Raw genomic sequence first — 27,982 nt, 5'->3', positions numbered from 1 at the left:
AACACTATATCCTAGGCACTGTGCTTAGATTATCTCACTTAATCCTCTTCACAACTCTGTAGGGTTCCATTACCCCTGTTTTATAGATGAGAAACTAAGGCTCAAAGACTTTATTTGGCCACAGCTAGTAAATGGAATGACAGGAATTGAACTCAGTGCTGACTCCAGAGTTTGTGCTCTTACCTAGAGGAACAAAACCGGGAGAGACCGTGATGTCATAGAAGCCAAGGTCAGAGAGAATTTAAAGGAGAAACAAGTAGTCACTGTGGCAAATGCCACAGAGAGATCAGATAAATGGAGGGTTAACAAGATCCTATTGGATCTTGCAATTAGAAAGTTTGAGATGAACTCTGCCTGGGCAGTTTCATTAGCAAATTTGTAGTAGAAGTACTCATTGAAGTAGTCCAAAAAGCAAATGAGAAGTGGGGGAGTGTGGCATTAAAGAGGTGAGAGAAAGAAGGCGGAAATTAGAGCTTAGTCAAATAAATGAGCCTTGCCTGAGGAAAGAGGCTCCTGGGTTTATGTCAGCAGCAGTGTTGCAAGATCAGTGTTGTGAAGCCCAGCTACAAGGGTCAACAAAGAGGATGGAAATGAGGTCTGAGATGTGTATGGTGTGGTCAGGGCGGGGGAGGGGGGGTGTGGTCGGGGCGGGGCGGGGGTGGAGGGTGGGAGTAAGCAGAAAGGTGGGAAGAAAGGTCTACTAGAGGGTTTGGTTCTGTCCAGGGTACTGGGAGTGAGGAGCCTGCCAACAGGTCAGTGGTAAGTAGGAATGGTTGGCAATGTGAGTGGTGCAGTAGGATCCCGACTCAGCCGTGGGCAGTTGCCCAGAGAGGGGCATGGTCCCCAGGCAAGCGGGCTGCAATCCTCGGTAGTCCATCTGGGTCTGGGAGGAACATAGGGGCAAGGGAGTCTTCTCTGAGGACTTAGGTAGAATTTCAAGAAGGCTGGGTTCCACTTCTTCATAGACATCTGAGACTGCAGCCTTGGGCTGGGAGAGATGAGAAGAAAAGGGGGCTGGATTAGCAGGTCCTCTGCGAGAAGACCCAGATTGTGTAGGAAGGAGGGTCTGGCTTGGGGTAGGACCAGGACGATGGAATACTGGTAGGCAATGGTCTTAGAAAGGTTGTTGTGTGTTCAAGGATCCAGCTCCTTGTAGGACTAGTGGTGGGTGGTAGGGAGAGGAGTGCACTCACCGGACTCAGGGTTGCAGTATCCCTAAGGTACTGGCCTAGGACCCGGTGTAGGTCTGGCAGTGAGGGCCACAGGGCATGCCTCAGGCTCCTGGGGGAGAAGGAAAAAAGGAGACAGAGTCATGGGAGTGAGTTGGGAGGGAGGAGAACATTGAGGTGGGGCAGTGGGGGAGGCTCTGAGGTGGGCAAGTAAAGCTTGGAGAGGTAAGAGTGTAGTCAAGGTAATAAAAGTAAGAGTATAGGTGCAAAGGAAACCTCTGGTGGGGGAGGGACGCTAGTGGTGAGGAGATTAAACAAAGGAGTGGTGCAGAGTGTCCTCAAACATTCTGCTTCAGGGCCTTTGTGCTTTCTTTTTGCTCTGGAACACTCAATCTATTCCCTCGCTTCATTTAGGTCTCTGTTCAAATGCCATCCTGACAAAGAGGTCCTCCCTGACTACCCTGTCTAAAACAGTACCACCTCCCTTCCCCATTACTTTATCTTCTGCTCTGCTTTATTTTTCTTTATGACACTTGACTTATTATGTATTTATTATTATTGTATCTATTTGTTTTTGTCTCACCCCATTAGAAGAATGTAAGCTCCACGAGAGCAAAGAGTTTGTGTATTTGCTCACTTCTGTATTTCCAGTGTGCAGAACAGTGTGTGGCCCATAATAGGTGCTCAAGTAATTAGCTGAATGAATGAATGAAGAGAGCCAGTGGGGGCTTATTATTAAGTTACTGGGGAAGGTGATCTATCTGGGAAGAGTATGGATTAAGGTATGTCGGGGAACTTCCAATCCTTTAGGCTCATATTTCCACATGGAGGGACTTTAGCTGAACAACATTTCAGGTCTCTTCTGTGAACCTCACTCCTATCTCTCCAGGGGAGAAGGAGTGAGTTATCTGGTAAACTGGGGAAAAGGAGCTGAGTATGTCTGGTTCAGCAGCACCACCTCCTCCTTTTCCCCTTTTTACTTGGACCTGGCTACCTGCATAGAGGCTACATTCCCACCTGCATATTAAAAGTTCAAAGACATGCATGTTCAAAGAGAGATGATAGCCTAGGACCATCAAAAGAAGCTGCCTGGAGGAGTTGCTTTCTGAGCTGAGTCTTCAAGAATCAAAAGATGTTGCCAATTGAAAGACTGAGGTGGTATGCATTCTATCTCTTCTGTTTATAACTTCCAATGACATTTCTGCTTAACCTTAGTCTTCCCACATAAATAGGTCATTTATTAATAACATCTATTTAAGGGTGTGCTATCTGGCATACGCTGTACTGAGGATTTAAAGATTACCAAATAAGAAATAGGGAAGACATAATAAAATAAATGTAGTAAAATGCTACTGGTACTATGATAGAAGTCTGTACATGGGGTACAAAGAGAGTAGCAAATAGGGGAGGGCTAGGAAAGGTTTCCCAGGAGTTGGTGAAGAAAGTTATTTAAAGACTAGAGGCCCGGTGCACAAAAATTTGTGCACTGGCGGGGGTGGGGGTATCCCTCAGCCCCACTTGTGCCCTCTCACAGTCTGGGACCCCTCGGGAGATAACGACCTGCTGGCTTAGGCCCACTCCCGGGTGGCAGAAAGCAGGCCCAATCCCTAGGTGCCTGCCCCGCAGCCCCTGGTTGGGCTCAGAGCAAGGCCGATTGGGGAGTTGGGGCGCCACCCCCTGTCATGCACAGAGCAGGGCGGATCAGGAGGTTGCGATGCCACCCTCAGTCACGCCCAGGGTAGGGCCGATTGGGGGGTTGGGGCGCTGCCCCCTGTCACACTCAAGGCAGGGTCGATGGGGAGGTTGCGGCGCCACCACCTGTCACACACAGAGCAGGGTGGATCAGGGGGTTGTGGCGCCATGCCTGTCACACACAGAGCAGGGCCGATGGGGAGGTTGGGGAGCTCCCCCCTATCAGGCACAGAGCAGGGCCGATCAGGGGGTTGGGGCACCTTCCCCTTTCACACACAGAGCCGCAGGGCGATCAGGGGGTTGGGCGCTGCCCCCTGTCACGCTGCTCCAGGGGCCAGGAGGCCTCGTGGCTTCGCTGATCCCAGTGCTAGGAGGCCTCGCTGCTCCCGGTGCTGGGAGGCCTCGTGGCTCCGCTTGACACAGGGGCAGTGAGGTCTCGCTGCCCCGCTGATCCCAGTGCTAGGAGGCCTCGCTGCTCCACTGATCCTGGTACCGGGAGGCCTCCCAGCTCCGCTGATCCCAGGCCGGGAGGCCTCGCTGCTCTGCTGATCCCAGCGCTGGGAGGCCTCGCTGCTCTGCTGATCCCGGTGCTGGGAGGCCTGGCTGCTCTGCTGATCCCGGTGCTAGGAGGCCTGGCTGCTCCGCTGATCCTGGTGCTGGGAGGCCTTGATGCTCCGCTGATCCCGGTGCTGGGAGGCATATTACCCTTTTACTATATAGGATAGAGGTCTGCTGCACGGGTGGGGGCTGGCTGGTTTGCCCTGAAGGGTGTCCTGGATCAGGGTGGGGGTCCCACTTGGGTGTCTGGCCAGTCTGGGTGAGGGGCTGAGGGCCGTTTTCAGGCTGGCGGGTGACTGAAGCTCCTCCCAACCTCTCCTTTTTTCCTTTTTTTTAATGCTGGGATTTATTTACCTTCTATGGCTGTCACTGGAACTGAGAGCCGGCTTTAGCTCAGACCTTGGCTGCTGAAAGCAGGTTTCTGTGCTTTGTTTACCTTCTGTATTTGAAACTTTGTTGCGACTCCAGCTCTGAGATCCCAGTTGACTGAAAGCAGGTTTCTGGGGTTTTGTTTAGCTTCTATATTTGTAACAATGTTTCTTAGAGAGCAGCTCAGAGCCCAGCAGCAGCAGGCGGGGAACGTTGGCTTCCTCCGTGACTGGAGCAAGCAAGCCTCCTGTTCGGGTCAGTTGCCTGGCTGCCGGCCACCATCTTGGCTGGCAGTTAATTTGCATATCACCCAGATTAGCCAATGGGAAGGTAGCGAAGTTACGGCTAATTACCATGTTTCTCTTTTATTAGATAGAATAAATGGGTATTAGTCAGCCATGGAGGATATTCCAGATAGAGGGTACATAATGTGCAAAGGCACTGAGAAATAAAACCAGTTGACTTGTGGAGGAAATCATCAACAGTTTGGCAAGACTGATGAGCAGGGTGGAAGAAGATGGAAATGCTGGCAGGGGCCAGATCTGGCAGAGCTTTGTTTGTCATTCTAGAATCTGAACTCTATCCTGGGGAGCGATACAGAGATTTAAAGAGGTACATGATAAATTCATGTGTGCATTTTAGAAAGAATGGTTGGGTCAGACAAATTGGAGGGAGAAGAGGCTCTGTTTCAGTGAGTCGGGTAGTGTGTGTAGGGCTAGAGAAAAGGAGCCTTTGTTTGAGCGAGGCTTAGGAGGCGGAATGACCAGACCAGATCAGACTGGATAAGGAGGAGGAGGCACCTAAGTGTTTTGGCTCGGGTGGCAGGTGGACAGTAGTTTGCTCCTGAGGTGAGGAGTCAGGAGGTGGGGCAGTGTGAGCATCCAGTACAGCGTGCATGTTAAGAGTGATAGGAAGCAGTGCGACTCCCAGGGAAGGCGGGCAGGAAGCCGTTGGCTGAAGCCACAGGTGTGGACATGCAGTTGTCCAGAAAGTGGGTGTCCAAGAGCTTGGCATGCTTATTCCGAGGCCTCCGGCCCGCCCTGACCGCGGCCCCGGCTCCGGCCGGACCGGGGCGGTACCTGTAGTGCGCAGGAAACTGCCACCGCAGCAGCAGCAGGCCCAGGAGAGTGGTGAGGCCCAGCACCAGGAGCAGAGCGGTCACCAGAGAAATCCAGGCTACGGGGATGAAAAGAGTCAGACCTCCGCCACCCGGGCCGGAGCCCCGCCCCCAGGCCGGAGCCCCGCCCCCAGGCCGGAGCCCCGCCCCCAGGCCGGAGCCCCGCCCCCAGGCCGGAGCCCCGCCCCCAGGCCCGCCCCACGCCGCCCTGGCCCCGCCCCTCGTCGACCTAGGCACCGCGCGCGCACCCCGCCAACTGCGCAGCCGCAGACCGCCTTCGCCCTGGCGGGGCCCTCACCCGTCTCCGAGGCGGTCTCTACCCGCACTGGGGGGGACCAGGCGCTCCAGGGGCCTTGGTAGGTGGGGCCGTGGAGCCTGGCGCGCAGCTGTAACCGGTAGCGGGAGCGCGGGCGCAGCTCCAAGGTCTCTCCCTGGGCCCCCAGAGGCGGCTCCAGCACCTGCGCAGAGGAGAAGCGAGAAGGTGGTTATGCTTCAGGTGCGGATGGGGGGCATCCGATCCTTAAGAGATCGGCATTTGTTGGACCAAAACCCTGCCACTTTGAAACCCAGGGGATCCCCTCACAATGCCTCACGGACAGGAAACACACATCCCTGCGGAAACCGGGAGACAGAACATCTCCCCCTTCCTGCGGCCGCAGTATGCCCGAGGCAAGCCCACCTCTAGAGAAGCGCCCTGACACCCTGACACACAGACCTCATCTGCACGGAGAACTACTCATCCCGACACAAATACACACGATACACCCTGACAGAGATCCTGGTGCAGCACAGTGACGGGGACACATGACCTCCTGTCAGAAGCAATGAAATCCCAGGCACTCAAATACTAAGGACCCTTTCCAAGTCACACGCATTCAGCAGAGGATGCCAGAATTATGCTAGTGTGGGGGTTGCAAGGACAGATTCCAAGCAGAGGGCACAAGTATCCTGTGTATAAGCAGGGAAGCTTTATTAACTTAATCATCTAGCAAGTTTTTATGAACTGCTTGTGAAATACCAAGTATTGGGCTAGCACTGGGGAAGAAGGTAAATGAAACATGGTCTCTTGCATGTCTACCAAGGAAGATATGCAAACAAGTAAATAATTATAAGTAATTAGTGCTATAATCCTATATAATAAAAGGCTAATATGCAAATTGTCCCCTGAACCAGAGTTTGACAGGTAGTTCAACCAGTGGGTGGAGCTGGCCCCTCCCCCCAGCCAGCCCCAACCCTGACCTGCCCCTCCCCCCCATGCCAATCAGGGCAGGCCAGCTGGACCTCACCTGTGCATGAATTCGTGCACCGGGCCTCTAGTCTATAATAATAAAAGTGTAATGTGCTAATTAGACTGGACAGCTGAACAACCTTCCAGACGTCCTTCCGGATGAAGCTGGGGCTGTGAGGGCCGACGCAGCTGCTGTGGCCGCTGCGGCTGTGAGGGCCAAGCCCCTTTCACAAATTTCGTGCACTGGGCCTCTAGTAACGATATAAGTAAGGCACCAGGAGCACAAAGGAGCATTTAGTACAGTCTGAGTTGCTTGACTGGGGACTACAGAGTAGTTCAGTATGCAGGCTGGATAGACAGGCTGGACAGTCAAAGAGGAGGCTAAGGCAGTGGTAGGAGGGATTGGAGAACTGTTAGTACAATAAATTCAACTTGTTAATAATTAAGGGGAAGAGACAAGGCAAAAGGAAGAAGAATTGAGGAGGATTCCAAGCTTGGGTAACTGGGTAAGTGGTGGTGCCAGAGACAAGGTACAGAGGAGAAATAAGTTTGAGGAAGAAATACTGTATGGTTCCATTTTATCAAGTTCAACAACAGTCAAACTTATCAATAGTAATGTTGGAATAGTGGTTACCTTGGAAGGGAGGTCCTATGACTATAGGGGTATGAGGAGTTTCCAGGGTGCTAGAAATAACATATTGTGGTCTGGATAATGGTTACATGGGTGTATACCAGTGGTCGGCAAACTCATTAGTCAACAGAGCCAAATATCAACAGTACAATAATTGAAATTTCTTTTGAGAGCCAAATTTTTTAAACTTAAACTATATAGGTAGGTACATTGTTATTAACTTAATTAGGGTACTCCTAAAGCTGGCCTTTGCTAAAAACGTCCTCAATCTGATTGAGGTACGTTCACTGAGGTCAACCCCTTCCAACTCTCCCATTCACACTCGTATACTTGTTTTGTCTATCTCCTTTCGTTCATCCTCTCTATATGTCCAAACCATCTCAACATACCTTTCTCAATCCTCGACACTACATCTTCTTTCACTCCACAACGTTCCCTAAAATTAACTTAATAAACTTTACTTAAAGTTTTAAGTCGACTTTGCACTGTACGTGCGTGCCCGCATGTGGTATTTTGTGGAAGAGCCACACTCAAGGGGCCAAAGAGCTGCATGTGGCTTGCAAGCCACGATTTGCTGACCATTGGTGTATACACATGTATAAGTTAATCAACCGCTTAGTTAAATAACATTTGTGTGCTTTACTGTAGATGAGTTAAGTTTTGGATATATAGTAGTCCCTCCTTATTCATGATCTCACTCGGCATGGTTTCAGTTACCTAGTCAATCATATTCTAAAAATATTAAATGAAAAAATTACAGAAATGAATAATTTGTAAGTTTTTATTTTATTTTTTTAAATGTACCTAACTGTAGTGGCTTCCCTACTACAGTTAATCCTCACCCGAGGATATTTTCCATTGATTTTTAGGGAGAGTGGGAGAGAGAGGGAAAGACAGAGAAACATTGATGTGAGAGAAACACATTGATTGGTTGCCTCCTGCACGAACCCTGACCAGGGCCCGGGCCGGGGAGGAGCCTGCAACCAAGGTATGTACCCTTGACTGTAATCGAACCTGGGACCCTTTGGTCCGAAGGTCGAAGCTCTATCCGCTGAGCCAAACTGGCTGGGGCTAATTTGTAAGTTTTTAAATACCTGCCATTCTGAATAGCATGATGAGAGCTCACACCATCCTGCTCCATCTCACCCAAGATGCGAATCATCCCTGTGTCCTGCCTGATAGTCCCTATGTAGCTGTCAAGGTATTGCAATGCTTGTGTTCAAGTAACCCTTATTTTACTTAATAGCCCCAAAGTTCAAGAGTAGTGATGCTGGTAATTTGGATATGCCAAAGAGAAACCATAAAGTGTATGTATGTATTTATAGGAAAAAACATAGTATATATATGCTTCAGTACTGTCCATGGTTTCAGTCCTCTACTAGGGGTCTTTGAATGTATCTCCCACAGATAAGGGGGAACTACTGTATGAGTCTGAACTGCCTCTGGGGGCTTTAGGTAGATCTATCTGGTAAGAAGTTGTATATACTGTGTAGGTGGTAAATAAGAATAAAAGTAGAGAAAGAAACTAAGATTTAACTAATGTATATGAGTACCTTCCATCTGTCAGACAGTGTGCTAGATATTTATATAATTAATCTTTACTGTAACCCTGGAAGGTAGATATATTTATTCTCATTTCACCAATAAGAAAAGTGGGACTTCAAATGTTTAAGTAATTTGCCTATGGTAGAAGTTTGTTCCCATATGGTAAGTCTGGGATGGTTAATATAAGGTTGTTAAAACCATGGAGTTGAAGCACTCTCCTAAGGAAAGCGTATACTGTGTTTATCTAGAAAAGAATCTAGGATGGGCCTGTAGGAAGCACAACATATCAAGGAAGGGTGGAAAAGGAAGAGCCAGGAAAGGAAAATGAGGTTTGGTCCGAGAGAGCATGAGAATCAGGAGAGACAGGTATCGCGGCAGCAAAGGGAAGAGAACATATAAAATGGGAGTAGTCCACAGTATCAGATGCCAAAGAGAAGTTAAGATACCAGTTGAATCATATAAACACAGATATGCAAGCCTAAACATGGACACATGGATGCCCTCACCCCTGATAACAGGCATGATGAAACTCAGGGATACCCTGTGTGGTGAGGTCTGTGGGCATTTGTTCCTTGGTCTCACCTTCCAGTCCTGATGGCCTTCTCCTGTGTATCGGAGCTGATAGCAGGTCTCTTGGGCTGCCCAGGATGATGGGTGCTGCCATTTCAATTCCAGCTGTCCGCTGGAGACCTCCCTCCAGTGCAAGTTTGGAGTGGAGATGCGCACTACAGGGATGTCATCAGGGACTGGCCTAAGCCCTTCTGTGCATGAGACATCATGCCACCAGGGCCATGGGTCAGAAGTGTCAAGAGTTGGTGCTTCTGGGCACAGGGTCAGATGCAGTTGGGGGAGGGGCTGTGTGGGAGCAGAAAGGAAGAAAGTTCTTACCAGCATGATGGATCCAGAAAGGGGAGCCCAGGTAGCTGTGAAAAGCACCCTGGGCTGTGGTCACCTCCACAAGGATGTGAATAACACTGTCATTTCGTGACTTGAAGTGGCAGCGGGAGACCTGGGAGGGCTGTAATCCTGGATTGTTCTCTTCCTCTTCACACTTCTCCCAGATGGGGTCTCTAAGAATCAGCACATAGAATCATTGAATTAGGCCTGTCTCAGAGACTAATCCTGATATTCTCCATCCCACAGGAGCTATGCCCTGCATGGATTATCATCTGACTCCTCTCTTAGATGGGCCTCCGGGGCGTGCTCTGTCTTCATGCCATATGTTTTGTTTTCTGACATTTGCTTTGGTGCCCCCCAGCCTCTTCCTCTTAAGAAAGGAGCTAGATGACACATGAAAATAGCATGGGCTATATAGAGTTCAGGTCTTGGCTTGTTGGTGTATAACTGGGCAAATTATTTGGTTTATCTTTGTTCCAATTTCCTCATTTGTAAAATGGGTTAATAATACCTATTTCACAGGATTGTTTCAAAGGTTAAAAAGCCGTCATCATTCTGCAGAAAAACATCCTGTGTTTTAAACCTGTTTTCAGCCCTGGATGGTGTGCTGAGTGGTTAGAGTGTCAGCCTGAGAACCGAAGGGTCGCAGGTTCAATTCCAGTTAAGGGCACATACCTGGGATGCAGGTTTCCCATCCCATTTGGGGTACCAGTGGGAGGCAACCAATTGATGTGGCTCTCTCACATCAGTGTTTCTATCTCTCTCCCCTCTCTCCCCTCTCTCCCCTCTCTCCCCTCTCTCCCCCTCCCTACCACTCTTTAAAATAATGGGAAAAATATCTTCCAGCGAGGATTAACAACAACAACAAAAATCTGTTCTCATACAGCAGTTCTCTTAGTCACCTCTATATGTTATTGTACTATTAGATTATTACAACAACCTCCTAACTGGCTTTTCCACCTCCATTTTTGCCACTCCCTTCAATTTGTCCCCCACACAGCTACCAGAATTTGCTTCCAAAATGTTGATCTGATAATGCCCAGAATATATCACAAATCTGCCCATTTGTTTTTATCTTGACCACTGCCACATTACATGCAACCACCATTATCTCTTGCCTGGATTAATGCATATGTCTAACTGGTGAACCTGCTTCTACTCTCACCTCTTTATAATTTCACAAAGAAGCAGATCTGCCCTAGCCAGTTTGGCTCAGTGGATAGAGTGTCGGTCTGTGGACTGAAGGGTCCCGGGTTCGATTCTGGTCAAGGGCACACGCCTAGGTTGCGGGCTCGATCCCCAATAGGGGGCATGCAGGAGGCAGCCGATCAATGATTCTCACTCATCATGGATGTTTCTATCTCTCTCTCTCCCTCTCCCTTCCTCTCTGAAATCAATAAAAACATATATTTTTTAAAAAAGCAGATCTTTTTGAAAAAATATATTTTTTTCAAAATTATAAAGAGGTGAGGGTAGTGTCTGCAGGCTGACACTCTATCCACTGAGTCAAAACCAGCTAGAGCAAGAAGCATATCTTTTTAAAATGTAAATCATATTATGTCACTCATTCGCTTAAAATCCTTTAATGGCTTCCCATCCCACTTGGAATACAATCCAAACTCCATACATACCAGGGAGTACTCTATATGATTTAGCTCCTCCCTACCTCACCATTTTCTTGTTCTATAATTCTCATACCAGTTTACCACCCTTCATTCACAGGGGCCTTCTTTCTCTGCTACAGTTATGCCAAATGCACTGTCTTTGCATTTCACTTTGCCTTAGATTGCTCTGGCTCTAGATTTTCAGTGACTTATTCCTTCTTGCATTTAGGTTTTAGCTCATTTGTCACCTTGGTGAGACTTTCTCTGACCACTCAGTCTAAATTAGCAGCCCCGCCCCATCCTCCCACTTAGTCACTCCCTCCCCTCCCCTCCCACTAAAATATAAGTCCCCCAAATGTTGGAACCTTTTCTGTTTTATTTGTCATTCTATCCTCAGTGCTTGGCACAGTGCTTGATAATTGTTTATTAAACAAATGAATCATGTCATGTCGGCTTCCTGTAGGTGGCTAACCTATAAGTGGCTAGTTATTACAAAAATTATTTATCATTTTATGTATTTTATGTTTACTCATGCATTCACCAAATTATTGAAACTGTGTGCCTGGCACTGTGCTAGGCCCTATGAATACATAGAGAAGTAATCTTCAAGGAGGTCTCATTTCAGTGGGAGAGGCAGACAAACAAACAGATGGTATTTTTCTGTGCTGTGCACAGGCTGGTTGGGGAGTATCAAGGCAGATGATCTTCCCCAAAATGGGAGGGTCAGAGAATACTTCCTGGACAAGGCAGTGCTTAAACTGAGTCTTGGACTATAAATAGGAGGCAAAGGGGACAAACAGGCATTTGAGGCACATGCTTGGGCACAGATAAGAGATATGATGCTTTGGGGGAAATTCGAAGTGGTGTAGAATGCTTTTAGCACCCTGGTGGTGAGTGGTAAATGTGAGAAGGCAGACCACGGTCATAAATGGCTTTGTAGCCTTTCTAAGGAGCTTGAACTCAATCATGTAGTAACTACAGAGACATTAAAAGATTTTAAATAGGGCCCAACTGGTTTGGCTCAGTGGATAGAGCGTCAGCCTGCAGACTGGAAGGTCCTAGGTTCGATTCCGGTCAAAGCCATGTACCTTGGTTGTAGGCACATCCCCAGTAGGAAGTGTGCAGGAGGCAGCTGATCGATGTTTCTAACTCTTTATCCCTCTCCCTTCCTCTTTGTAAAAAAAAAAAAAAAAGCAATAAAATGAATTTTTTATAAAAGATTTTAAACAGGGAATTGTCACAATTGGCTTTATACTTTAGGAAGATCATTCTAACTGCAGTTTGTAGGAAAGGATTTGTGAGGGTAGAGTAGGAGAGAAATCCATTAGGACATTGCACATGGTTTCCATGTGCAAAGTGATGAGGATATGAAAATAGGGTTGTGGACAATGGGGGTTGAGGGAAATAGATGGATTCAAGAGATACTGAAGAGGTAGAAATAAGTATTTCTGATTGGATTTTAAGGGTATAGAAATAGCAGAAGTCCAGGGTACTTTTCATGTTTCAGGCCTGAAAAATTGAGCTGATGGTAGGATGGAGGACAATAAGAGGAGTAGCAGGTTTTGGTGGAGGAAAGGATAACTTCAGTTTTGTCATCCTTGAATCCATTCAAGGCACCTGTATACATGGAAATCTATGCAGTTATTAAAAACAATGAGTTGCATTTTTTAATGATCTCCAAAGCATATTTTTAAGTAAAAAAGTAAATATAATATATACATATACATACAGATATGTGCAATTTATGCTGAAAATTATTATGTATAGACATATATAAATGTATAGAAAAACTGGAAAAATACATTAAAACTGTGAATAGTGTTGTTTCATTATTCATTCATTCAACAATTTTTTACTGAACACCTACTATATTCCAGGCACTGTGATAGGTGAAAATACATTGGCGAGTGTAAACAGACACTGACTTTGCCTTCATGGATCCTGTATAGTCAAGATCGGCCTTTTCCAACTGGAATTCTGTCCGAAAAAAAATATTTTATCCTCACCTGAAGATATGTTTATTGATTTGAGAGAGAGAGGGATAGAGAGAGAGAGAGAGAGAGAGAGAGAGAGAGAGAGAGAAAGAGAGAAACACTGCTGTGAGAGAGAAACATTGATCAGTTGCCTCCTACATGTGCCCCAATGGGGGAATCAAACCTGCAGCCTAGGTATGTGTCCTGACTGGGAATCAAACCCGCTACCTTTTTGGTGTGTGGGATGATGCTCCAACCAACTGAACTACCTAGCCAGGGCTGAGAGAACATTTTTTTATCAACCAAGTAACCAGATAAATTATAAATGTAAAATTGTAACTATGATAAGTACTTAAGAAGGAGAGGTACCTGGTACAACAAGGATGTATAGTAGTGCTATTGGAAGGTCAGGGGAAGGTTCCCTGAGGAGGTGACATTTGAGTTGAGGTCTATCTGAAGGATAAGTGGAAGTTAAGTAAAGGCAGGAGAGCTGGGTAAACAGCATGGGCAAAGACCCAGAGGCAGGAGGGAATATGGCAAATAAGAGGGAACCCAAAAGACCAGTACTAGAGCATGGAGAGCAAAAGGCAGCACAGTATAACCAGAGGCTTAAGGCTGAGGTAAGGGCTGAGTCTTTAGAACTTTCTAAGGCCATGATAGAATTCTTTTCTTTTTTAAAAATATATTTTATTGATTTTTTTACGGAGAGGAAGGAAGAGGGATAGAGAGTTAGAAACATCGGTGAGAGAGAAACATTGATCAGCTGCCTCCTGCACACACCCCCACTGGGGATGTGCCCGCAACCAAGGTACATGCCCTTGACCGGAATCAAACCTGGGACCCTTCAGTCCGCAGGCTGACTCTCTATCCACTGAGCCAAACCAGTTACAGCAATGATAGAATTCTTTATCCTAAGATCAATTGAAGGTTTTTAAATAGGAAGTGTTATGTTCATGTTTTCACTTTTAAAAGATCTCTGCAGCTCCTGTGTGGAGAATGATTTGAGGATTCAAGAGGTGATCAGTTAATGAATATTCTCAGGCCTGTATTAGGATATTTAATACACAAAATCAACAAGCCTTGATTATAGATTAGGTATGGTGGGGGTGACAAATCAATGAGATGTTTGGTGGAATTTCTTGAAGACCAGGCAAAGTTTTGATTGGATTTGATAGTGAAGAGTTGCAGTACATAAGGGAAGGCCAGGCAAAATCTGAGATTAACAAAGGTCACTCTGTCAGCAGCATGGGGGATGAGTTGGAGGTGAATGAGAATATAGGCAGTTGCAGTGGTCCAGGTGACAGTGGGGATGGGGAGAGGTTGAGAAGATAAAAAACCCATTGGAGGATGAGAGCATGGAGGCCATTTGGTTTTGGGACAGGGAGGGGAGTGAAGAGGACCAAGAACAACCTCTCCCTTCTTTTGGCAGGATTGTGCCTCTCTCCCATGACATCAAGCTCAACCAGCAATTCAACTCTCACCTGTCTCTGGGACAGCACCACGGCCTGCTGTGATAGAAGAAGCCTTGGGAGCTAGCATGGTCCTGTTGCTGCCACTGACAGGTAACATTCTTCAAGTCCAGGGTAAAGCATTGTAGTCCAATTTCCACTGAATCAGAGAAGGAAGTCACATTAGGGCCCACAGGCTTCTACTCTATATGGTATCCAGATCATCTTAACATATATAACTTGGAACATTTACTCTGATTCTTTGTTTTCTCCCTGAACATAGTTCTCTCTGTTGCAAGTTTGAGGTCATCAGGAAGGACCAGGGTTATCAGAGCTTCCATGTCCAGCCCATGCCTTCCTAAAGACCTTTTTATTTCCTCTTCATCTCCCCATTCCTTTATGACTCACCTGCATCTCCAGGCAGGTCCACAGTCTCAGGGTGGGACCAGGGTCCCCAAGAGCCATGGAGGGAGACCCCATCAGGTTGGCTGCGCAGCTGGAGCCAGTAGGAATTCCCAGGCTGGAGCCCCGAGATGAGGCAGCTTCCACTCATCACTGTCAGAGACGGAGCCTTGAGAGAAGAATCCCAGTCTCAGAATCTAGGTCTGCCTCTCAGCCATAACAGCCTCCATCTCTTATATTTGAAGCCCCACAGCATGCCTGTGGAGAGATGCTCAGTTCCTTACTGCATAGATATGCACACAGACTGGAGGCCAGGTCAGTGGGTTTCAGGTGGTGGTCAGGGGTTTTTAGGGAAGTCCCCATTAATTTGGAGGCCTCAAGCTCTCAATTTTATTGGTGTGAATGACCCAAAGTGGAAGATCCCTAAATAGACACAGTTCCTGAGGACCAATCAGAGTTTGTACTAACTCCCCAAGGACTAACCCAATCTAGTATCCCCAAAGTATGGCCTGTCCTTTCTTGGGGCAAAATAATTCGGGGTAGGAGATAGGAAGTGGAGTGGAAGAAGGCCAGAATACTTCTCTAGTTGGGGAGGTCTGCTCTAGTCCATCCTGTTGGGGCTGTGCACATGGAGTCTGGTCCAGAGCTGGGGCTGGGTTTGGCCTCCACTGAGCTGGGCAGCAGGTTTCTGTGGACAGCAACTGCATGACTGTGGGACCAGTGGAGTTTCTGGGATCCTTGGGGCCATAGCGGAGTTCATGCCTTAGGAAATCACTGATTTCAGGAGCTGGGGCCTTCCAGCTGATCTGAAGTTCCCCTGGTTGGCTCCCGCCCATGGCCTTGATGATATTGGGGGGAGCTGGTAGGCCTGAGGGCAAGATAGAGCACATCAGAACTGTCTGAATGCCACAGTCTACAGTTTAACCCATGGATTGTAGAGAGGGGTGCTGGAGGCTGGATTGGCTCCCTTGGAGGGCAGGCAGGGAGACTCCTTATCCTGTTTTCCTTTCCTCATGAGAACAGTGACCTCATTCCAAGTTAGTTAGACTCAGTGCTCCTCAAGAGTGGGGATCTCTTTTCATCAAGGGCAGGGATCTCTGTATACTTGTCACCTAGCACAGTGCCTGGCACTGTTGAATGAGTGTGTAAATGAATAGGTTAATGATGGGAAGGCCAGGGTATCTATGATGTGACATGAAGTCTAGGTCTCGATGCCAAGGCTGGGAGGAATGATAGGGTGTCTTGAAGTGTCTCTGGGCGTCTAGTAATGAAGCCCATGCATGTTGTCCTGAAAGAGCACCAACTGGTCTGACTCTATGATCTAGCCTGGGGACAGCAAATAGAGGGTCCAGGGTGATGGAGGATGGCCCTTACCCACATTGTCCACAAAGAGCACCCGCTGGGTCAGATTCTGGTTCAAGAACACATTTTTCACCCAGAGGTGCAGTGGGGAGAAGAGACGAACTTCATCCTGGGCTGGAAACTGGCACATATATCGAATTCCAAAGGGAGACACAGGGAGCAGGCACAGGGGACTCAGGGGGCAGGCACGGGGCTCCTCCCTGTGGGCAGAGGAAAAGTCCATCCTACCTACCCAGCCACCCTCAGGACCCAGTCTGGCCCCAAGCCCTACTTCTATTTCCATTACTGTCTCTTTTTCTCAGTACCTGGGATAGGTTGGATGAGGGGTTATGTAGAGGCTTGAGCTGGATCTATCCAAAGCACATCAATTCATTAAGTGGCTACTGAAGGCATGTACTTGAAGTAATTCTCTTATGGGGCCAAAGGCAGGGAAGCTACTGGAGCAGGGCTCAGCTGAGGTAAGAACAGGACAGGTGCAGGGGAGTGGGGCACAGCCCAGCACATACCCTGGGTAGGCATACAGCAGCTGGTATGTTCCACTGGGTGCTGCCTCTTCCTCATCCCAGAAGCAAGTGAGGTCCTCAAATGTTTGAGAAAAACATTTCAGAGGCTCTGAGTCCAAGGCGAGCAAGGAGGCATCTGAGGGACAGCTGGTGAGTTGGGCTCTGGGTCCTTCCAGGCATGTTTGAGAAAGATAGGGGACCAGTGGGAGACTCCTAATTTGCATCCCTCCCAGGGCTCCCTCTTCCTGGCTATAGGTGAGATCCACCCTCCATACACCTCACCTTGGCTGGTGACTTGTGCCAGGTTTGGGGGAGCCAGGAGGAGGCAGGAGGTGACCACCAAGAGGGCCCAGGAGGGCATCTTCTCCGGCACTGTGTGGCTGCCTTAGCCCATCCTCCCTTCAGGAAGCCGGGCCCCAATCCCCTCCCGGGCCAGCCCCTCAGGTTCCTGTCAGATACAGCCCCACGTCCTGTCCCTGTCCCTGCCCCTGTGGGGCCTATTCAGACCACACTGGGGCCAGGGGCCAGGGGAGGGGGAAGGGGACAAGCGGGTAGGAGGGATTTGAAAGAGAGGATACAGGCTTTTTGGTGGGAGTGAGATGGGGGTTATAATTTGACCATGTATCAAAAGGAGACTCAGCGTCCATGTGTGTCTAAGTTGACTATTGCAGAAGGGTGTGTTATCAACAAAAATAGTAACATTTACTAACAGTGAGCACTTACTGTGCTGCCATGTTTTAAGTGCTTCATATCTATTGACTTAGCTAATCCTCACAATAGTCTTATTATTCCCATTAGAGAAGTGAGCAAATTAAGATGAAGAGAAGTTGAAGATTTGCCTCAGATCATATGCCTACTCAGAGGTAAAGCTCAGGAACCAAGTGCTTAACAACCATGTGATGCTCTTGGAAAGTGTAGTGCCAAGAAATGACCACCTGCCACACAGCCACAACAAAATGGTGGCTATTTCCATTTTAATAGGTTCTGTGACTTTGTGCACAAGTGAACACATTCTCCCTGGAACTGGACATGCCCCTTTCATTGTGGGTAGCTCCACAGCTGCCTCTCATTCTTTGCTGTTCAAAGTGTGGTCAAGTAGACCAGCAGCAAAAGCATTACCTGGGAACTTGTTAGAAATGCAGAATCTTGGGCCCTACCCGAGATGTACCAAAATAGAATCTGCATTTTACCAAAATTGCCAGATGATTCGAATACACATTAAAGTTAGAGAAGCACTAGTCTTCAGTATTTTTATCTAGTTGGCTTGAAATCAAAGGATGGTTGGTCTCAGCTCTTCAGCTCATGCTCATCTTCCTCACATTAGCAGCAGAATAGTGGGCATGACCCCTTGTCTGAAGCCCAGGCCTCCTCCTAGAGGGCTGTAACTATGGGTGGCTTTTATGTCAACTCTCAGGAGCTTTGACTCTTGCAGGTTGGGACAGGGGGCTGGGGTGCGGGGTGGGGGTGTAATATGCCACATAAATTCCCACAGGGAGTTGGAGCTCCCATTGCTGGCTCTACAGATTTGAGTGCCCTTAATATCACCGTCCTCTCTTCCTCCCAAATTAATGCTTTTAACATAGAACATTTGTAAAGTCCACAGGGAATGGAATGGCACCTTAAGGGGAGGGGAGAAAGAGTAGGGAATGGAAATCCTTCAGCCTTCCTGTGAGGTCTTAGTTTCTCTGGCATCATTTCTTTGCACAAAGTCTCTGAGCCAGGTTAGTCCTGATTCCTGTCCAGCTCTCAGGTTCAAAGACCAGCTGCCTTTGCCAAATGGGGATGATTTTGGATGCCTCTCCCAGCCCCCAACCAATGGCCATCCAACCTCTATCAGGTCAAGTGAGAGAGGAAAGACAGCTTTAATGTTCATATAGGCCCGTGGCTTTGATGCTATGTATATACTGATGATTTCAAAAGTAATATGTCTTTCTTCCAGATTTGGATTGCGTCTCCACTTGTATGTCCAATGGGCATATTATTCTTAAGATGGCCAAAATAAAACTCTTGATTCTGGTTCCCATGCCTAAACCTGTTTTATTTTTTCCTAGTCTTATCCACGTCTATAAATGGCAATACTACTCAGTTGATCAAACCCCAAATCTCAGTACTCTTTGGTTTCTGTCTTTCTCTTATCTTGAGTTCACAGATATCTTTTATTTTTTCATTAGTACCCCGATATCTTTAAAAAATGTATCCTGAATCTGAACACTTTTTACCACCTCGTCTCCTACCATCCGAGTCCAAGTCTGAATGACTGCAATAGCTTCCTAACTGTCTCCACTCCACCCCTTTCATCTGTCTTCCATGTAATGTAGGGCTATGTTTAGACTGCAAATCGTATTTCTTTGCTCCCCTGCTAAATTCCTCTAATGATCCTACTGCACTTAGAATAAAATCCAGATACCTCCTACTGGCACACAAAATCCCGCCTGACCTGGTCCCTGCCTACTTAAATCTCATCTCCTACCACTGTCTTTACTCTGGCCCAGCCACAATAACCTCATTGTGTCTCTCATCTTAATCCTTATCATACTCAACCTTTCGGCAACATTTGATATTCTTCTCCTTCTTTGGGTTCTGCGATGTATCACATTCTCCTAGTTCCTCCTACTCCCCACCCGTTTCTTACTTTCTTTGCTCTTTCTCTTAAATGTTGCTGTTCCCCAGATAGCCTTGCTTTGCCCTTTATATTGCCCGAGTGATCTCCTAGCTTCACTTGCATCTATATAGCAGTAATTCCCAAGTCTTTATCACTCCCTTGATCTTAAAATTCTCAAGTTACCTTTTAGACATCTCTGTTTGTTGTTCCACAGGCACTTCAACTCACTGAGTCCCCCCTCCCCCCCCCCCCAAAAAAAACAAAAACGATTACTAACTCCAATACACCCTGTCAGATCTTTTCTTCTTCCTATGCTCACATCTCACCATAGCCTACCTGGGCGTTTACGCCTGAAATCTGACAATGATCTTCAATTCTTCATTCTCCCTCCACTCCAGCATCCAGCTTTTACCAAGTCCGGTGACTTCTACAGGAAGCTGGTATAGTAGTGGTTAAGGGTACAGAGCCCACAAGACAAGAGGCTTGTCTATGACTGTCAGAGTTGAGATGAGGGCTTCTGCTCCTGCATGGAAGGAGGTCCAGCTACCTGTCCTGTCATTTCCCCATTTTTCTCTGCTCCCACACAGCTGGAAAGAGGTGCCTTCCCCAGTCCTCTACTTATTTAGAATATCAAGCAGGAACTGGACTAGGCCTAAGGAGACCACTTAGAGTCCAGTAGGCTTTTTAAGGTTCAGCCCAGAGCAGCAGGCCTGGGCTTTCTGTCGGCATGTAAGGTCAAAGTGCAGCCATTGCTGAAAGAACTCAAGGGGTTGCTGGATGAGGATGGGCTCGGGCAGTAAGTGGAATGCTGTTAAACTGCTCTCTGGGGGCAGGAAGAGATGAAGTCTTGTTTTGTAGCATTTGCTGCTTTTTGCAGTGTAAATACCCAACCATGGCTAATTTCAAGCTACTAACATAATGTCACTGAACAGTGACTGAGAAGAGAATTGGCTCTCTCGAGCCTGTACCTGTGCCGTTGCCCTTGTCTCCCCATTTCCCCAGATTTCCAACACCTGTGTTTTCATCCAGTCGGAAAGTCCGAGATAGGTTGCTCCAGGCACTTGGAGTCTCCATTTCCCCATCGCTTTCCTAAAATTGCCCAACTTCTCTCCAAAATGCTTGTTCCATTTACTCCTCTAGCAGTGTGTTAAAGCATGCTACTTTCCCCACATCTTTTTCAGTGCCGTTTTAAGTCTGCCATTCTGATAGTTAACAAATGGCATCTCCTTACTCTGTCCTTTTTCTGAAGCTCAAATTTGCTTTTATTCTTTCTCTGCTTAAAATCCTTTCATGAATCCACATGAGACTCATCTCAAGATGCTAGAACACAGCCCTTTGACCTTTCATCTCCCAGTTCTTGGAGTCTCTCCCTCATCCTGCCACAGAGCCTTGTTTCCTTGCGTCCCCAGGCACAACCCTCCAATCTCAGCCTGCTAGAACTTTCTTTCTGATTCAAGATCAGCCCCCAAGTCACTACTTCTTAGAGAGTCTTTTGGAGGAAAAGGCTAATTTAAAAAGACAACTGCAATTTCACATTCCTTTCAGTAGCTCTCTTGTGATCAGAAACAACATGGTGAGCCTTCGGGCATGACCTTGATAGGAAGGTGTTATAGAACTACATTTGCTCGCCCTAACCAGTTTGGCTCGGTGGATAGAGCGTCAGCCTGTGGACTCAGAGGTCCTGGGGTCGATTCCCATCAAGGGCATGTACCTTGGTTGTGGGCGGGCACACCCCCAGTGGGGAGTGTGCGGGAGGCAGCTGATCGATGTTTCTCTCTCATCGATGTTTCTAACTCTCTATCCCTCTCCCTTCCTCTCTGTAAAAAAATCAATAAAATATATTAAAAAATAAAAAGAACTACATTTGCTGAATATGAGGTTGGTGGGACTTTTGGCATGTTCTGTGCTAACTCCTGAGAAAGAGGAGGGCTAGTAAATGACAGCAACCTGAGGAGGAGAAGCTTCACCAGAGAGAAATTCCAGTAGGAGGACTGTCGGGGGGAAATTTTATACCAGTGATGCCTAATATTCAGTTTTAACTTTACACCCCCTTCTGTGAATGCTTAGCTTCCCCATGAACACCCCAGACATTCAGTAAAAGTGTCCTATACACAATACCTGATATTCATGGTGACTTGGGAACAGGGAGAAATACTTTTTCTGATACCCGTGGAGTTGAAAGAGGATGCAGCTATGGAAAGTGAGCAACCTAGTAATCAAGAATTTAGCAAGAGGCATGGATGCGTGGAACAGACTGACAGATCTTAGAGGGGAGCATATATGTACATACTAGAGGCCTAATGCACAAAATTCGTGCTCGCAGCCCCGGCTTCATCCGGAAGGTCGTCTGGAAGGACGTCCGGAAGGTTGGTCGGCTGTCCGGTCTAATCAGCATATTATGCTTTCATTATTATAGATGCATAGCACATGGACAGAAATAATAGTGTGGGGAAGGCCTGGGGTGAGGCTAGGGCTGGGTGGAGGGGGGAAATAGGGGACATCTGTAGTACTGGCAACAATAAGAAAATAAAATAAAAGAATTTAGCAAAAGCAGGGATTCAGGTTGAGAGATGATCATGAGGAGGTAAACCCTTACAGAGTCCTAGTAAATACAGGGCAGGGTGTGGACTTCCCTGAGAATGTGGAATAGGGACTGAGCTGTTCTAACTGAATATAAGGCTGCCTTAAGGACATGTGGGCTGCATACTTACAACCTGTCCTTCCTCTGTGTCCCCTCAACATTTTTGTGCCTCTGTTGAGGTGCTTTCGTACATAAACAGCCATGCTGTCTCCACCTTAGCTAAACAGGTGGGGATTGTCATTTTAATTCTCCCCTCCAAGTTAGGCTCTTCTTCCCTGATTTCCTATCCTGCCATTATCCTACCAGCTACCATTAATAAACATTTGCATGTCTCATTTCATCACACAATGACTCTATTAGGTGCCCTTTTCCTTACTTTATAGAAGAGAAAATAGAGGCTGTGATGAATTAAATGGGTTGTCTAGAGTCATTACTAAGGAGCAGAGCTGAGATTTGAATTAAGGTCTGTTTGACTCCAAAGTCTGTTCTTTAATTACTACATAGACACCCTGACTAGGACCTCTGATTCCTCATTTTATGCATTGATTTAACATTACGTGCTTAGCACAGGGCCTGGCGTGAGTCTCTCCCACAGTATGAGGCTAAGTTCAAAATAGGCATCCAGAGAGACTTAATTTAAGTAAATGGGAAGAGGACCAGTAGATGCCTAGCAGTGACCCCAAGCGAGAGAGCTGCAGGGGACTCAATTTGGTCAGCCCTCCATCTTTCATTCTCCATGAGACTTCCTGGTTTCTGAGCTGCTTTTACTGAGCTGCCAGGCTCTCTCTGAACCCTGAGTCCATGTTTCCTGTTGAGGAAACATGAGGACCAGCCTACTCCAGCCAAACTCTGGTTGGTCTGCCCCACTAGGGAGGGGGCTGGGAGCGAGATAAGAGGATGCACAGCGCATAGGAGGAGCCTGAGCTGCCCAGAGGGCCATGCAGGAAATCACTCCTTCCTTGGGGGCTGAGAGAGAATGACTCAGGGCTGACTGGTGGGAGTTCCCTTTTTTGGGCCAGGACTGGATGCAGTGAGGCGCCTTGGACAGCATGCTCAGGTTCGCCTCCCCCAGCTGCCTGCCTAATGACCCTTTGAGAGATGTGTCTTGGCCTTTTCTCCTCTTTCCCATCATTTCTCTGGAAACAAGTTTGTGCTGCTGGACTGGTCTATTGCTCCAACCCCCCTGCCCAACCCAGAGCATTGCCTGTGGAAATATAGCTGTAGAGAGAAGCAGTGAGAACTGAAGCTAGGCAGGTGTGGGCGGGTGAGGCTGAGTATGTAGCTCATACTCAGTTTGCTGCCTTGTTTGTAGTGAGGCTGTGAGTGCGATGGGGCTACAGTGGAAATGTGGGGATCTTCTGTTGGGAGAGGGTGCCCCTTGGGTCCTGCCCTTAGCCCAGGACCTGGCGTGCAGTATGAAATCAGTGTATTTGTGTTGAATTTGGGAGTTGTATTATACCCCAATCTGAACCCTTTTCACTGTACCAGAGAAGTAGCATAGCACTATGGCTAAGAGAGGGACTCTGAAGTCAGAATATCCAGGTTTGAATCCCAGCTATGCCATTTACTAGTTGTCAGACTTTGGCTAAGTCACTTAGCCTCTCTCAGCTTATTTTCTCTTCTGTAAAATGGGAATGATAATAATAGTACCTGCCTAATAATAGTACCTACCTAATGCTGTTGAAGATTGAAGGAATTAATGCAGGCTAAGTGCTTGGAACAGTGCCTGGCAATTAAGTGCCATATAAGTATTAGTTGTTTTTGCTCTTTTAGTGACTGGTATCTCCATCAACCCAGTTTTCTAAACAGAAGCTTGGCAGTAAACCTAGATAGACTCTACCCTTTCCTTCCCTTCTCATATTCAACCCCTGTCCATTTTTTTACCCATCTATTTCTTCCAGTTTACCACCACACCATCATTTCTCACCTGCACTGTTGAGAATTGGCTCAGACAGTAAGTGGGATTCAAACTCCTTGCCTTCACTCTGTCTCTCTTTAATAGCTTTATTGAGATACTAGAGGCCTGACGCACGAAATTTGTGCAAGGGCAGGCCTTCCTTCCCCTGGCTTCCGGCTTCGCGGTCCCAGCTTTGCGGCCACACCCCCCACCTGCACCAGCCTTGGCCTGGCACTGCCCATGTCCACTGCCACACACCCCTGGTTCCCTGGTTCTGCAGAGACCCCAATCGTGGAGCCCCCCTCACCCCCTGATTCATTGCCCTGCCGGCCAGTGGCCTGGGCCTCCCTCTGTGGGGAGATGGTGGGGCGATGGCGGCCCGCCCCCCTCCACCAATCACATCACACCTACCTTGGCTGGCCTGGTGCCAGTGCATGTCATAGCGTGATTGTCCAAATGGTCGTTCTGCTGTTCTGCTGTTTGGTCAATTTGCATATTATGGTTTTTTATTATAGATAGCTCACTCATTTAAAGTGTACAGTTCAGTAGTTTTTAACACATTGTATGCGGGAAACGTATTTATACGTTTTACGTTGACTGGTAGTAGAGCGCGGGACACGTATTTTATAGACGCGGGATACGTTTTTTATAGACTAGCGGTAGAATGCAGGTAACGTATAAATATGTAAACTAAAGTTATCGTAATTTTACTGAACGTTGCCATTTGCACAAAAAATTAGCAAAAATGGCCCGTGCCACCTGTTAGCGCGCGATAAAAACTACCCGCAAACAATGTGTTAATATATTCACATATATATGCAACCACAATTTTAGACTTTTTTATCACCTCAAAAAGAAATCCATAGTTTTTAGCTCTTGCCCTCCTAGCACCCATCTTTGTCCCAGCCCTAAAGTAGCAGATTCACCTATTCTGGACACTTCATATAAGTTATATACAAATATAATATGTGGTCATTTGTTACTAGCTTCTTTCACTTAGCATGGTTTTATATATATATATATATATATATATATATATATATATATATATATATATACACACACACACACACACACTAATAAAAGACAAACGTGCAAATTGACCGTACCATCACTACACCTTAAGCCACGCCCATCAGCCAATCAGAGCAACTATATGCAAATTAACCCAACCAAGATGGTGGCCGGCAGCCACGAAGCTGGAGCAAGCAGGAGGCTTGGTTGCCCCAATGATGGAGGAAGCCAAGCTTCCCACTTGCTGTGGCGGGCTCTGAGCTCCACTCAAAGCAACAAAGTTTCAATTATGAAGATAAATAAACCCCAGATACCTGCTTTCAGCCGGCTGTGGCCAAGGAGCTGGAGCGAGCAGGAGGCTTGGGTTGCCCCTGGTGATGGAGGAAGCCAAACTTCCCTCTCGCCCACCCTGGCCGGCTCTGAGCTCCTCTCAAGGCTACAAAGTTTCAATTATAGAAGGTAAATAAATCCCAGAATAAAAAAGAAAAAAAGGAGAGGATGGGAGCTTCTGTCACTGGGGGGGCTTGGCCAGCTTGAAAACGGCCCTCAGCCCCTCAACCAGACTGGCCAGGCACCCCAGTGGGGACCCCTCACCCTAAAGGGAGTATGGCCAGCCTGAAAACAGCCATCAGCCCCTCACCCAGGCTGGCCAAACCTCCATGGGGTGAGGGTCCCCACTGAGAGAGGGGCTTGACCAGCTTGCAAACAGCCACCAGCCCCTCACCCAGGCTGGCCAGGCACCCCAGTGGGTACCCCCACCCTGAAGGGAGTGTGACCAGCCTGCAAACACTCATTAGCCCCTTACCCAGGCTGGCCAGGAACCCCAGTGGGACCCCCACCCTGATCCGGGACACCTTTCCGGACAAACCAGCCGGCCCCCACCCATGCACCAAGCCTCTATCCTATTTAATAAAAGGTAATATGCAAATTGACCCTAACAGCATAATGACTGGGAATGACTGGGCACTATGACACACACTGCCCACCAGGGGCCAGACACTCAATGCAGGAGCTGCCCCCTGGTGGTCAGTGCGCTCCCACAGGGGGAGCTCTGCTCAGCCACAAGCCAGGCTGATGGCTGCCAGTACAGTGGTGGTGGTGGGAGCCTCTCCCGCCTCCTCAGCAGGGCTAAGGATGTCCGACTGCAGCTTAGGCCTGCTCCCCACTGGCAAGTGGACATCCCCTGAGGGCTCCCGGGCTGCCAGAGGGATGTCTGACTGCCAGCTTAGGCCCAATCCCCTGGGGAGCGGGCCTAAGCCAGCAGGTGGTCATCCCCCGAGGGGTCCCAGGCTGCAAGAGGGCACAGGCCGGGCTGAGAGACCCCCCCCCCCAAATGCACAATTTTTTGTGCACCGGGCCTCTAGTATGTGTGTGTGTGTGTGTGTGTGTGTGTGTGTGTGTGTGTGTGTGTATTATTGATTTCAGAGAGGAAGGAAGAGGGAGAGAAAGAAACATCAATGATGAGAGAGAATCCTTGATTGGCTGCCTTCTGCACACCCCCTACTGCAGACCCCCTACTGGAGATCGAGCCAGCAACCTGGGCATGTGCCCTTGACTGGAAACGAACCTGGGACCTTTCAGTCTGCAGGCTGATACTCTTTCCACTGAGCCAAACCGGCTAGGGCTTTTTTTTTTCTTTTTAAGATTTAAATGTTTTCATTTATTTTTAGAGAGAGAGGAAGGGAGAGGGAGAGGAGAGAGGGAAACATCGATGTGAGAGAAACATCAATCGGCTGCCTCCTGCACACCCTCTACCCAGTATCAGGCCTATAGAGTCCAGCACAGGCTGGCCCCTGAAACCTTTCTGGATTCAATACCCTCACAGAGCTACGTTCTCCCCTTATTACAGCCACATGGAACTCTGCAGCTCCTGAACACGCACATGGCACAGGTGTTGTTTCCCCTGCCAGGATTTTTCCTCTGGTGAGCCCCTGCTGCTTCTTCATGGCCCCTATTAAAATGTCACTTTCTCTGGAAAAGCTTTCCTGACTCCATCTCCGTCCTGCATGTGCTACCTAGGTACCCTCCCTCTCTTATAGCAAACTCTTCTATTTTTTTGTTTGTTTACATATCTGGCTCCCCACAGGGGCATCTTTGTTTGTTTATTGGTCCCCATCAGGGACAACTTTGTAATCCTCACATCTGTGGCCTGGCAATATCCCTGCAGTGTATCTGAAATGAAATTTCACTTTAGCAAATCCCATCTCTCTCATCCTGCATAGCTTTCCATTTACTCCAGTTAATTTCTTCTTCTTAAACTCAATTCCACACGCCAGCCATTCAGGTCTTTTTGGAATAGAGATGCTGACAACCCCTACCTCACCCCATTTATCTTCCTGCACTTGTATGTATTATCTGCTGATATTGAGCACTATATACGGGGCCCAGTGCTATGGAAACTGTGCCTGTGTGATCTCATTTAGTGCTAACAATAGTCCGGTAGCTATTACTAACCCCATTTTTCAGAGAGGTTAAGTGACTTGACCAATGTCACACAGATAATGATATAGCAAGGACTTAGACATGGGTCTGTGTGATTCCAGAATCTGTGCTCTTAATTATAACACCACTAGGGGCCCGGTGCACGAAATTCGTGCACTGGGTGTGTGGGAGGGGGAGTGTCCCTCAGCCCAGCCTGCCCCCTCTCACATACTGGGAGCCCTCAGGCGTTGACCCCCATCACCCTCCAATCGCAGGATCGGCCCCTTGCCCAGGCCTGACGCCTCTGACAGAGGTGTCAGGCCTGGGCAGGGGACCCTCATTTCCCCCCATCACTGGTTCTGCCCCTAGCCCAGGCCTGATGCCTCTGGCCCAGGCATCAGGCCTGGGCAGGGGACCCCCAGACCCCTCCGATTGCTGGCTCTGCCCCTTGCCCAGGCCTGATGCCTCAGCCAGAGGCGTAGACCCCCATCACCCTCTGATCACCTGATCGGCCCCTTGCCCAGGCCTGACGCCTCCGCCAGAGGTGTCAGGCTTGGACAGGGGACCCCCATCTCCCCCCGATCACTGGCTCTGGCCCCCGCCCAGGCCTGAGGCCTCTGGCCCAGGAATCATGCCTGGGCAGGGGACCCCCATCTCCCTCTGATCGCTTGCTCCACCCCCCACCCAAGCCTGACGCCTCTGACCCAGGCTTCAGGCCTGGGCAAGGGGACCATCATATCCCCCCAATCCCCGGCTCAGCCCCCCGCCCAGGCCTAATGCCTCGGCCAGAGGAGTTGACCCTCATCACCCTCCGATCACCAATCACCGGATCGGCCCCTTGACAAGGCCTGAGGCCTCCTGCAGAGGTGTCAGGCCTGGGCAGGGGACCCCCAGCTCCCCGCGGTTGCAGGCTCCGCCCCTGCCCAGGCCTAACGCCTCTGGCTAAGGCGTCCGGCCCGGGCAGCGGGG

At 48.3% G+C, this 27,982-nt stretch overlaps 1 protein-coding gene across 1 annotated transcript; it reads right to left on the bottom strand.

The window, feature by feature from the left end:
• Nucleotides 1–684: 684 nt before the first annotated feature.
• Nucleotides 685–16,859, bottom strand: MPL (MPL proto-oncogene, thrombopoietin receptor). Its single transcript, XM_059686106.1, has 12 exons — nt 16,781–16,859; nt 16,502–16,634; nt 16,008–16,195; nt 15,212–15,501; nt 14,640–14,802; nt 14,265–14,391; nt 9,198–9,379; nt 8,892–9,034; nt 5,204–5,363; nt 4,868–4,964; nt 1,194–1,281; nt 685–988 (listed from the first exon to the last, which is right to left on the bottom strand). The coding sequence occupies exons 1-12, from the start codon at nt 16,857–16,859 to the stop codon at nt 701–703; spliced, it is 1,938 nt and encodes a 645-aa protein (XP_059542089.1). The 3' UTR covers nt 685–700.
• Between the last annotated feature and the right edge of the window lie 11,123 nt (nt 16,860–27,982).

The sequence above is a fragment of the Myotis daubentonii genome, chromosome 3 (assembly GCF_963259705.1).
Source record: "Myotis daubentonii chromosome 3, mMyoDau2.1, whole genome shotgun sequence".
Classification (NCBI taxonomy): Eukaryota; Metazoa; Chordata; class Mammalia; order Chiroptera; family Vespertilionidae; genus Myotis; species Myotis daubentonii.
The sequence above is the reverse complement of the archived record's forward strand: the minus strand, read 5'-3'. Positions and strand labels throughout refer to the sequence as shown.

Bases quoted from the DNA above. Each gene is read 5' to 3' on its own strand.
- MPL (XM_059686106.1), bottom strand. From the start codon at position 16,859: ATGCCCTCCTGGGCCCTCTTGGTGGTCACCTCCTGCCTCCTCCTGGCT. The intron at 14,803-15,211 runs GTATTCTGGCCT...TCTTCTCTCAAG, and splicing joins AGACCTCCCCAACTAGAGAA to GCTCCGTCTCTGACAGTGAT. The intron at 989-1,193 runs GTGAGTGCACTC...CATCTCTCCCAG, and splicing joins ATACTGCAACCCTGAGTCCG to CCCAAGGCTGCAGTCTCAGA.